This window comes from Octopus bimaculoides, chromosome 7 (assembly GCF_001194135.2).
Source record: "Octopus bimaculoides isolate UCB-OBI-ISO-001 chromosome 7, ASM119413v2, whole genome shotgun sequence".
In the NCBI taxonomy this organism is placed as follows: Eukaryota; Metazoa; Mollusca; class Cephalopoda; order Octopoda; family Octopodidae; genus Octopus; species Octopus bimaculoides.
The window spans coordinates 24114515-24127243 of NC_068987.1; the positions used below are offsets into that span (position 1 = coordinate 24114515).

At 36.5% G+C, this 12729-nt stretch overlaps 1 protein-coding gene across 1 annotated transcript in view; it reads right to left on the minus strand.

Annotated features, from left to right (window-relative positions):
• Window positions 1–2328: 2328 nt before the first annotated feature.
• The window catches only part of LOC106881323 (zinc finger protein 91), a 13635-nt gene continuing 3234 nt past the window's right edge, over window positions 2329–12729 (minus strand). The window contains exons 2-3 of the mRNA XM_052969137.1: window positions 4862–4946; window positions 2329–4157 (exon numbers count right to left, since the gene is read on the minus strand). Coding sequence (XP_052825097.1) covers window positions 2784–4157; window positions 4862–4946 — 1459 coding nt within the window. The 3' untranslated portion in view covers window positions 2329–2783. The remainder of the gene's footprint in view (window positions 4158–4861; window positions 4947–12729) is intronic.

Genomic DNA, 12729 nt, shown 5'->3' on the forward strand with positions numbered 1-12729 from the left:
GTGAAGGTGGTTGAAGGTGATGCCATGCAAGCTGGCTATAAAGGCGAACTACGACAAACTTATCTTTGCATGTTGGAATGTTCACACCCTCCTTGATGATGTTTCACATGATGAGCCGGACACTCGATGACCCCCACGACGCACTGCTATTGTAGCCACTGAACTCAAGCGCTACAATGTCGACATTGCTGCACTCAGTGAGACTCGTTTCCCTGATGAGGGTTCCCTCACTGAAGAAGCTGGTGGATACACCTTCTTCTGGAAAGGACATCCCTCTGGGATGCCCCATTTGCATGGGGTTGGTTTCGCAATAAAGAACAGCCTATTGCAGAAAATTCCTGGAGTATCCTCCTGTATCAGCGAGTGCCTAATGACAATCAAAATCCTACTTTCAAACAAACGCTTTCTAACAATTCTCAGCGTTTATGGACCAACTCTTGACTCTGATGAAGAGGTAAAAGACGCCTTCTATGATTCTCTGCATACTGCGTTTCAGAACATCTCCCGATCAGACAAGATCGTACTCATGGGTGACTTCCACTCCCGTGTTGGGTGTGACAATGCCGTCTTCACGGCACAGGGAAAATGAACGCTAATGGACAGAGACTACTCACTTTCTGCTCTGAGTATGACCTGTGCATCACTAACACCCTCTTTAAAAAGCGGGACATTTACAAAACATCATGGATGCACCCGCATTCCAAAAAGTGGCATCTAGACTACATCATTATCCGTTGTCAAGACATGGGTGATGTCCTCCATACTCGCGCAGTGCATGGAGCAGATTGCTGGTCGAACCACAATCTTATCCGCTCCAAGCTTAGAATCAACATTCAACCCCCTAGTCGACAGCATCAAAACGACTAAACACCACGAAACTGTATGATCCTGAGAATCGTGGCCTTTTTCAAGATCACCAATGAACCAGCCAGCCTTCAGCAGAACCTAAATGTTGTGTGCAACACCTATCATCGGGCTGGACTCCAGGTCAACACCAAGAAAACAGAGATCCTTCAATGCTCCAAAAATGGTTTACCCCATGACTCTTTCGATCCAAGACAACCAGCTAAAGAACACCGAGAAATTCACCTATTTGGGTAGCATCATCTCAAGCAATGGGATCATTGACCACAAAATTCAGAATCGCATCCACCTTGCCTTCTCCGCTTTTGGATGTCTCAAGGATAGGGTCTTCCTTAATCCTGATCTGAATCTCTCCACGAAAATCGAGGTTTATTGTGGTTTATTTGTTGTGGTTTCCATGCTTCTGTATGCCTCAGAAACCTGGACACTATATTCATCATGTCAAACTCCTCAAATTCTTTCACATCCGCTGTCTCCAGCGAATTCTTCATCTGACCTGGAAGGACAAGATCCCACATATGGAGATCCTGAGATGAGCAAAATTGACCAGCATGATCCTCGAACATCAACTGCACTGGGTGGGGCATGTTATCAGGATTCCAGAAAACCGTATACCCAAGATTGTCCTTTTCGAGAAGTTAGCAGAGGGTAACTGACCGCATGGAGGTCCAAAGAAGCGATGTAAAGATTATCTCAAGAAATCCCTGAAGCTCTGCAACATCCTCCCTGGTAAAATTGAAACACTGGCCACAGACCGTACTACCTGGAGGGGTATGGTCAAAACTGGTACGCAGCATTTTGAGGATGAGCGGACTAGACTTCACAAGGAAAATCAGAAACAGCTCAAGGAATGTCAGCAAAATCCTAGATGAGCTCATCTTCGTTGGAGCCCTCTTCGCTGTTCTCAGTGTAATCGGACATGTGCCTCTAGAATCGGCCTTTTCGGCCATGAGAGGGCCTGCCAACGCCATCAAGACAACCCCTAAGGATCAAAGACAACGTCATCATTTGTCAAGATGGACTGCCAAAGAAGAAGAGAAGAAGGAATGGGACCTGCAGACATGCATAGAAAAGGGACAAAGCTCATCTATAGACTGGAGTTTAGAACATCTTAGTGAATGACTATACGCCAATCAGTTGAGACGCATTTCTTTAGATGTACTCTTGGATATATTTGTGTTGCAGCAATACTTCATTGTAGGTTGTACCTGACCTTTGTTGAGGGTTAATAGTTATTGGATGCTGAAGTGTTTTCCAGCCTTGAAAAGATCAGATCAATCACCTCCCAAAGACACAAACTCACTATTGCAGAAACAATGAAATAAGCTTATCTATATTACAGGCAAATTTTCATACACTTCAAACATTTGAAAGTCTAAGGAATATGAGAGTACAACATGATGACTCTCAAAAGCTGCCTGCACACACATACCATTTTATTTTTACAAACAAAACTACTAGAAATGAAAGTTGAATGGACGAATCTGCTTGTATTGAAACATCAATTCAAAGACAAACAAGTACTTCAGATGCAAAACACAATTGTTGACTGTTCACAGTATCACAATACTGATATTTCCACAACCAGACTAGTTATAAAAGTTAATCTGTTGAGAAGATCACACATTTAAATAAAGTTTGATTACAAAACATTGCAATACTTCATTTGTTATTTACGCTAACTTTCTACCAGAGAAATTGTCACATTCAAAAGTGTAAATCTTTAACTCATTTTCATTACAGTAAAAAATTTAAATAATCTCCAGCAAAGGTTTTTCAGAGAGAGAATATTGAGGTAAAGAAAATAAAATTTTGTCCATTTTCTTGTAATATCCAATCATATTTCACCAAATTCTGTCCTAGAGGAATTCCTTCCAGTTTCATGAAGTAATAATTTACACAATGTCTTCCAAGTTATCCTATTGTTCTAAGGTTTGACTTCCGTGTGACTTTTTCTTATGATTAGTTAAAATTCTATTCTCAGAGAAAGTTTTACCACAGATGTCACAATGATAGGGTTTCTCACCTGTGTGGACAGGCCTGTGACGAGTTAAGCTTTGATTATCAGAATATGTTTTACCACAAATATCACAGCTATATGGTCTCTCACCTGTATGGCCACGTACATGAATTGTTAAATGACCTCTTTGAGAAAATGTCTTACCACAGATATCACAATGATATGGTTTTTCACCTGTATGGACACGTACATGTTGAGTTAGATGACCATTTTGAGAGAATGTTTTACCACAAATATCACAATGGTATGGTTTCTCACCAGTGTGTGTGCGTATGTGTCTAGTTAATGTACTATTGTCAGAGAATGTTTTACCACAAATATCACAGTGGTATGGGTTGTCACCAGTGTGTATGCGTATATGGTTAGTTAAACCACTACTGTTAGAGAATGTTTTTCCACAGATATCACAGTAAAATGGTTTATGTCCTGTGTGAACTTGCTTGTGACTAGTTAAACTACTATATGCAGAGAAATTTTTCCCACAGACTGTACAATTGTATGGTCTCTCACCAGTATGAATACGTACATGAAGAGTTAAGTGACTACTCCGAGAGAAGGATTTACCACAGATATCACAGTGAAATGGATTCTCACCTGTGTGAATACGTACATGTTCAGTTAAGTGACCATTCTGAGAGAATGTTTTCCCACAGATATCACAGTGGTATGGTTTCTCACCAGTATGCATACGTATGTGTTTCGTTAATCCACTTCCATCAAAGAATCTCTTTCCACATATATCACATGGGTATGGTTTCTCACCAGTGTGCATACGAATGTGCTTAGTTAAACTATTACTGTCAGAAAATGATTTTCCACAGATATCACAGTGGTATGGTTTCTCACCAGTGTGCATTCGTATATGTCTAGTTAATGCACTATTGTCAGAGAATCTTTTCCCACAGACATCACAGTGGTATCGGTTGTCACCAGTGTGCATGCGAATGTGCCTACTCAATGTGCTGCTACCAGAGAATGTTTTCCCACAGATATCACAGTGGTATGGGTTGTCACCAGTGTGCACACGTACATGTCTAGTTAATGCACTGTTGTCAGAGAATCCTTTCCCACAAATATCACAGTGGAATGCTTTATCTCTGACTTGTTTGTGATTAGCTAACAAAGAGAAAATTTTCTCTTCGATATCACAACGGTATGGTTTCTCACCCATGTGAGTATCTTTATAATTAGTCATATTCCCTCTTTCTAAAAATGCTCTCTTAGAGATAATACAAAGGTATGGCCTTTTTCTTTGATGAATGTAGTTGAGTCTAATTCAAATTAGAACTTCAGAAAAATGTTTTCATACAAATACTACATTGATATGTTTGTGTGAATATGTTTCAGAATAGTTGATTCGCTATTATGCCAAAATGTTTTTCCACAGATATCACAGTGATATGGTTTCTCACCTAAGTGAATATATTTGTGCATAGTCAAATGACCTTACTGAGAAAATTCTCTACCACAAATATCACAGTGGTATGGCCTTTCACCAGTATGAATACATTTATACTTGGTCAAATTGCTGATGTAGGATAAGTTTTACCACATGATTGTGCATTGGTAATTTTTTTTTTTTTATATCTCACTGAACATTTTTATGCAAAGACAAAGAATTGTTTTTAGTAATTTCTTTACTTATAGATTTTAAAATAGTTATCCTTGAATTTATATGAAATACTTTTTGCTCAAATTAAATAAGGGATTAGACTGAATGAATGTCTTATAACAGATGTTGAAGTGATATGATGTTTCTGCGAATGTACACATGTCACTAGGATCAAGCTTTGTTCACATTTTAAGTGACTGAATTCATCATCGTCGTTTAATGTCCGCTTTCCATGCTAGCATGGGTTGGATGATTTGACTGAGGACTGGTGAAACCAGATGGCTACACCAGGCTCCAATCTGAATTATATGTTTATAAACTTGATTTTAATTTTGCTGCAACTTATGGTTATGAACAATAGTTACTTGTGTACTTGATAACATTAGTTTTGTTTTAAAAACTGACAAATTTCTTGAACTGGCAATTTCCATTTCAATGTCACCACAAACCCTGAAATAGAGAATATAAAGTAGAAAGGACAAAGCAAAATTGAATGGAGGTTATTAAAAAGGAGGGACTTGACTAGAGACATTGAATATTAAAATAACAAAGATCAGAAAATACTTACAGAAGCAAGACACAATAGTACGGATATGTAGTGGAAATGGATGATATAATGTGTACATGAGGACTTTAGAAGGAAGATAATAATGGGGTGTACAGATAGAGAAAACAGATCAAAATGATTTTAGTGGAAATTAGATATGAACAGATATTAACTGAAAAAACGTTTTTTTTTTCAGACATCTATTAAACATATATGAAAAAAAATTTATTGTTAACAATTATGCATGAGAATATGTACATATGTGGTTGAGATGTTTTCTTCCCAACAAAGAGGTTTCGGGTACAATCCCACTGCATGCCACCTTGGGCAAGTATCTTTTACTATCACCTTGGGTCAACCAAAGTTTTATGAGTAGATTTGGTAAATGAAACTGAAAGAAGCCCTTTGTGTATTTAATCATCATCATTTTAAGATCCAGTTTCCCACACTTACAGAATTTGTTGAAGCAGATTTTCTATGACCAGATATGTTTTTCATGGAAAAGTGGAAGCAAATGGCACAGCATGCCTCATGGTGACATAATGCAATATCAAGACAAGGAGGCACAAATTACACACACACACACACACACACATACACATAAGGCACAGGCATGGCTGTGTGATAAGAAGCTTGCTTCCCAACCACATGGTTCCAGGTTCAGTCTCACTGTGGGCAAGTGTCTTTTACTGTAGCCTTGGACCAACCAAAGCATTGTGAGTGAATTTGGTAGACAGAAACTGAAAGAAGTCCGTCGTATATATACATGTGTGTGTGTGTGTGCGTGTTTGTCCCCACCACCATGACTTGACAATCGATGTTGGTGTGTTTACGTTCCCATAACTTAGAGGTTCGGTAACAGAGATCAAAACCCGTTAAAGCAGTGCTCCAGCATGACAAGTCAAATGACTGAAACAAGTAAAAGATTAAATATATATATATATATATATATATATAGTTCAAAAACACAATAACAAAAAAACAAAAAAACAACAAGGTGAGGACGTGATATGGATAGTATTATTGGACGCTCAGGAAAGGAAAGAGAGAGTGTATATATATATTGCACCCATGATTGCAAGTTCATGGTTTTGATTTCCAAATCAGTAGTGCATTGTGTTCTTGAGCAAAAAACTTCATTTCACATTGCTTCAGTTCACTCGGCTGTAAATGGATGATCTATTGGTAGCAGGCCACATCATTCAGCAGGGTGACATTGTTCGAAAGCTACAGCAATACAAGGAAGTGTACTGTGATTAGCAGTGTATAATATCCAATAATCTGGTCAATACAGTGATATACATATATATATTCTTTTATTCTTTTCCATGTTTCAGTCATTTGACTACAGCCATGCTGGAGTACTGCCTTAAAAGGTTTTTTTTTAGTCAAAGAAATTGACCCAGGACTTATTCTTTGTAAGCCTAGTACTTATTCTATTAGTCTTTTTTTTTTTTGTCAAACTGCTAAGTTGGCAGAGTTTCTACAGCTGGATGCCCTTCCTAACACTAACCACTCCAAGAGTGTAGTGGGTGCTTTTACGTGCCACCGGCACGAGGGCCAGTCAGGCAGTACTGGCAACAGCCATGCTCAAATGGTAACGATCACGCTCGAATGGTGCTTTTTACGTGCCACCGGCATGGAAGCCAGTCAACTGCTCTGGTAACGATCACACTCGGATGGTGCTCTTAGCGCTCCACTAGCACGGATACCAGTCATCGAATTTGATTTCGATTTCACTTGCCTCAACAGGTCTTCACAAGCAGAGTTTAGTGTCCAATGAAGGAAAGGTGCGCATACATGATATAGATTGTTGTGTATGACACTATAACCATGCACAACGATTTAAAATACTCGTGAATGGGGCTAAAAATTAAATGTAACCAGCCTTCTTTCGTTTTATGATCACTGAACGAAGGCAGAAAGTTATTGTGTATAATTGGCATTAAAAATTTTGAATATCATTTTTTAATTTTTTATCAGTACTGCAATATTGTAATCAATTGTAATCTCCGTAATTTTAAGAGTTGACGCTAAGAAAAAAAAAAAATCGAAAAATGTTAAGAGCAGAAAAATTCAAGAAAAGAATTCAAAATTTGAAAAACTATTTCTGGTAAAATCGTAGGGTCTTTTCTGTACACCAAATTTGAAAACAACTAAAACACTATAATAAAAAAAAAGAAAAGTGTGACAGCAACAGAAAAGGTCTAAATCGTTATCTCCGTTGTTAAAAACATGAATCTGAAGAAATATCTTCATTGGGTGGAGGGAGAGAATGGAAAGGAAGGTTTATCCGACAAGTCCACCCGATCATTGCTTAACAGTGTCATTATTTCCACTTTCATTTTCCATTCATGAAAATGAAATAATACCATATAACACATAATTTTTTTAATGTGCTTACTTAGCATGTCTAATCAAAGATAACCAAGACTGAAAGCCACAATAAAATGATAGCAAATAGAATTGTTTAAATTCGGTTTTTAAAAACATGTTTATCATTATTGATTATATATGATGTACAACATCAACACCCATCAACACACGCTTTAGTTTGACCGTATAAACTGGGTATTGATGTGTTCCTATTTCTTTAAAGTGAATATGATTTAACACACTGAACACAAGAAAAACATATTTTATATACACATAGAGGCTTAATCAAAAGAGAAACTCAACTCTGGATATCCAAAATATCGACTGCAATTGATTTAGTTCTAACGAGATTTAGCTAACAAGAGAAAAACGATGCAGAACATTGTGATAATACGTCGTAATTAATAAATAAACTTCAATGTCACCATGTATAGTGTTGCTAAATAGTTTCTCAAACAGAACATCACCAACGACTACTTTTTTTTATTTTAGATAAAAAATTAAACCTGGATGTAAATAACACCTGACCATTAATATTGTAGGCTGCTAAAACAGATGTTTTCACAAAAATATCTAAAACATTATATTCAATAATTAGCTACTGATAACAGATCAACTTACCGTTTTCTTTCTTGTCTTCTTTCATTACTTGGTGTAATAATATTGAGACATGAACGGATTTGAGGGCAATTAACGGACATTATTAGTACACAAATATACCAACATACTCAATTAGTGAACAGCAGTGATAATACAGCCCAAACTAACCGATACAGATACATCAGTATAAATTCTTCAGCCATACTTTCACAAAATGGGTTGTTTATTCATTCTCTACTATGTTATATACATGAAAGGAATGGTATGTATAAAATACCTTATGATTCTAAAAAAGCAGCATCTAAGTTTTTTTGACGTAAATTATTTCAGGGTTTGGATTAATTACAACCTAGCTCAAAGGGCTGAAAGCGAAGTTAACCTTACAGTGGGAGGAGGGGGAAGTGGCAAAATAAGGTGTTTTTACTGCATTTTTGATTTGAGACAAAATATATTTTTTTACAAATGTTCACTACCTTACAAAACTACATCAGTTAAGCAAATGACCTTCCCTGATTTCATTAAAAGCATTATAACGTAATCTGATCTCAATTTCAAAAATTATCGCCATTCTCTTTGAGCATATAAAAGACAATTTTGGTTGGGGCAAAATGAGTAAGCCAAGATAAAGTAAATTTGACACTTCAGTTTTCCAGAAAACTGATTCATACACATCAATATCTATCTCTAGTCATCAAAAAGATCAGAAATATTTTTTTTAAATTTAATATCTAGGTTAAATGAAAGAGGATCAGGGAAAATGGCACATGATATGAAATTAACAAATCTCAACTAAATATATAAAAAACTTCAACATAAAATATCTATAGCTTCATCACGATCTGCTCGAGTGTCCTCTTTGTGATATATCTACTCACCATGCAGTTCAGGAGAAGAAATCATTGGAATTAGACATTGCTCATTTTACCTCATGTCTATACATCATGTTTTAAAACTTTAAAATTATCAAACTAGACATTTGTGTGAGAAAAAAATTGAATTGGAATCCAAGAGAGAAGAATATTGATTGTTAAACACCAAAAATTATCCAGATATTTTGTTAGCAGCCACAATTACAATCAAGTCAAGTTTGAGGAAAAATTTCTTGATAAGAGGACCTACCAACTGACTATGTGTCAGACTCTCTCAACTTCAACAACAACAACAACAACTGTGCTGATCAATTTTTGCTCATGATGCAACAGTACAAAATAATCTTTTCTACTCTAGGCACAAGGCCCAAAATTTCGGGGAAGGGGGCCAGTCAATTAGATTGACTCCAGTATACAACTGGTACTTAATTTATCGATCCCAAAAGGATGAAAGGCAAAGTCGACCTCAGCAGAATTTGAACTCAGAACATAAAGACAAACTAAATACTGCTAAGTATTTCACCAGGCGTGCTAACATTTATGCCTTGCAACAGTGCAAAATAATGATGCAATCCTTGCAATTTCAAACATGCAGGGAGAAAATAATGAAAAATCAGAAGTTATTCATTAGGAAATTTCAGTTAACTGAGGATTTTTTTTACTTATATTATTCAGTACTCCACAACTTAAATTATTTCTAAATTCATGGCATTGGTCTTCTTGAGTTATTTCCCATAGCTTGCTTTAGGTAAACTTCTACTCTCCCTAAATCTATTTCTATATGTAAAAATCCTTGTTGTCGAATGATAAATCAGGTTCAACTTTGACTACTGTCCAATAATTTTGATACAAGGTCATACCAGTCACCTTATAAGATTTTCCATTAAATATGTAAATTTTGTGAAGGTGAGTTTTGATTTCTTGTTAACAATTATCTCCAGGTTTGTTTTCTTTCTTCAACTAAAAAGACATTTCTATTCATTGAGAAATTTTTCCATATGTCACTTTAACTTATTTATTATGCTGTAGGCATTTGGTATTGATCAAATTGAGGTTTATTGTTTCTCTATAAATCCACTAGAACTGCTGACAGTACTATTCAAACAATTAGTCTTAAAACAGTAATAAATTTTTCTCTTGCTCTACCTCAAAAAAGATATTCCAGAATATACAGACCTGTAGTGAAGTTCAGGTTAATACATAATTAAGTCAACACTATGATACTAACATTATTTCCATTTGACAGATTGTCCTCATCCTGTTTGTTGTTAGCACAAACAGGATGAGGACACAACATTTTGGCTGATATACCCTCCAGCCTTCATCAGGTGTCTTGGGGAAATTTTGAACCTGGGTTCTCATTCCTCAGGTATTTTTCGATGTTGTTGTTATTATTATTATTCAGGCCACTACCCTGAATCGAAATCTTGGGGTTTGTAACCCGTGCTCTTGACCACTATGCCATATGCCTGTGGGCAATTATGGAGGGAATTTTAGGGCTTATAAATCTAATATTCTCCTATTCTTCCTTAATACCAGTTCCCTTATACTATTCATATCTGCACTTGGTCTGCTTAGGAGGTCGTTGTGTCCTAGCATATGTGCTGCTTCTTTTAGTTTTCATATTTTCCAGTGGTGTTCTGTCTATTATTTTAACTTCATTTTTCCATACATGATCAGCTATACCCGATTTATCAATATCTCCTTGTGTCACAGCTTTGCGATGCTCCTCTACACTTATTTTGAGGGGGCAACATGTTTCACCTTTGTATAACCTACCACAGCTGCATGGGATGGAGTACACACAGTTTTTGGTCATATTCTCTTTTATTGGTAGTTTTACACGAAGGAGATATTTGCAAAGTGTTATATTACTCTTGAATACTGCTCTGATGTCATATGGGCTGCATATCTTTTATATCTTTTCGGAAAGGCCTTTCACATAGGGTAAACAGACTGTGGACAGTTTATTGGTTTCATCCTCTCTTTTCTTCATAATTGGAGTGGATAGTATGTTTTTAGGGTAGTTGTTGCTTAATAGATTGTTACTGAGCTTGATTATTTCAAGTTATCACGATCACTACTTATATTCTTTGCTCAATGTTTTAGGCACTGAGCAATCCCTCTCTTTATACTGTATGGATGGTGGGAATTGAAGTTGAGGTATCGTTCACTGAAGGTTGGCTTGCGGTATACTGATGTCCTGAATCCATACTTGGTGCCAATGAGGAAACTTTTACATGGTCACATAATCTACAAGAAATTGCAACCAAGTCTTCCTCAAATTCTACCTTACCTTCATAAAATCAAATATATCCAATGTAAAAAAAAATCCTGAAATTTCACAATACAATCATTCTTTGTACAAGAGTTACTTGGCTGTAAAATTTATTCCTTACAGCTGTCATTTCCCTAAACTTAGCATTGCAACTATTTCTTCAACTCACAAAAATTAGACCTCATTTTAAACTACATATCCTTTTTTGTGAGTTCTACTAATATAATAATGAGGTAGTCATAGTGACCATAATGGGTTATAATTACAAAGCTCAGCTTTTTATCCAACTTTCTGGGCTGACATCTCACTACTATTCTGATGAAGGCATTAGAACTACATTCTTTTCCGATGAATGTACCTCATTTCTTTTGTTACCCATTTTCACCCTGTATTATAATTTAGTTCTTCAATGTTTGATATATTGACATATGCTTTGCTTGAACACACCATCAGTGTCACTGAGTGTTCTGGATCTTAAAACATACAACCTCATTCAGGCAATCCAACCTTGATCGATCAAGCCTAAGGTAAACAGCATTCTACTGATGCCATTAACCATCTCTTTTCAACTAGAACCATCTAGACACTTTCTGAACAACTATATTGTTCTTGATTCTTTTGCTTGTTCCTGTAATACCCAGATTTCCATAGACCTGACTTAAAGTATGAACTGTAAACCCTCAGCTGCTAAGCTCCATTGGCAAAAACTTTGTTCTCCACCCACTCTTACAACAGTCATCCACCAACTTCTGGTAATTGGCTCTCTTCCACTCATGTGCCTCCTGCATCCTCTCCTTCTAGGGCATAATTAATTCCAATAGGACTAACTATCTCTCAGTCACTTTTCTCAAGTGTCACTCATCAAATTTGTCATCCCTCTCTTCCAAATTTTCTGACTCTACAGTCAACAATTCATAGTTAATTCATCAATTGATTAGTTTCCCAGAGTCTTCTGCCACAGGCTGTGACATAAACACTGATAAGTCCCCTCTCTTTAATAGTTTCTCAAAATCAGTTAACTAATTACTTAACACAAAAGTAAATTAAAACCAGTGAGTAGGTTATTATTGGCAGAACGGTGCTCCCAAAATACATCAACACAATCTCATATCAGAAATATTGTGAAGCAGAGGTAGCGAGCTGGCAGAAACGTTAACATGCCAGGCGAAATGCTTATCGGTATTTCGTCTGCTGTTACGTTCTGAGTTCAAATTCCGCCGAGGTCGACTTTGCCTTTCATCCTTTCGGGGTCGATAAATTAAGTACCAGTTACGCGCTGGGGTCGATTTAATCCCTTTGTCTGTCCTTGTTTTTCCCCTCTATGTTTAGCCCCTTGTGGGCAATAAAGAAATAAGAAATCTTGTAAAGCAGATACAAAAGTGACATATTTTTATATCTGTGTAACCAGCTTGGATATCAAAGTTAACCCAGAATATATCAGTAGAGAATATCACACATCTATATAAAGTTTAATAATAAATTATAACTACACTTCATCATCATCATCATTTAATGTCCGTTGTCCATGCTGGCATGGGTTGGACAGTTTGACCAGGGCTGGCA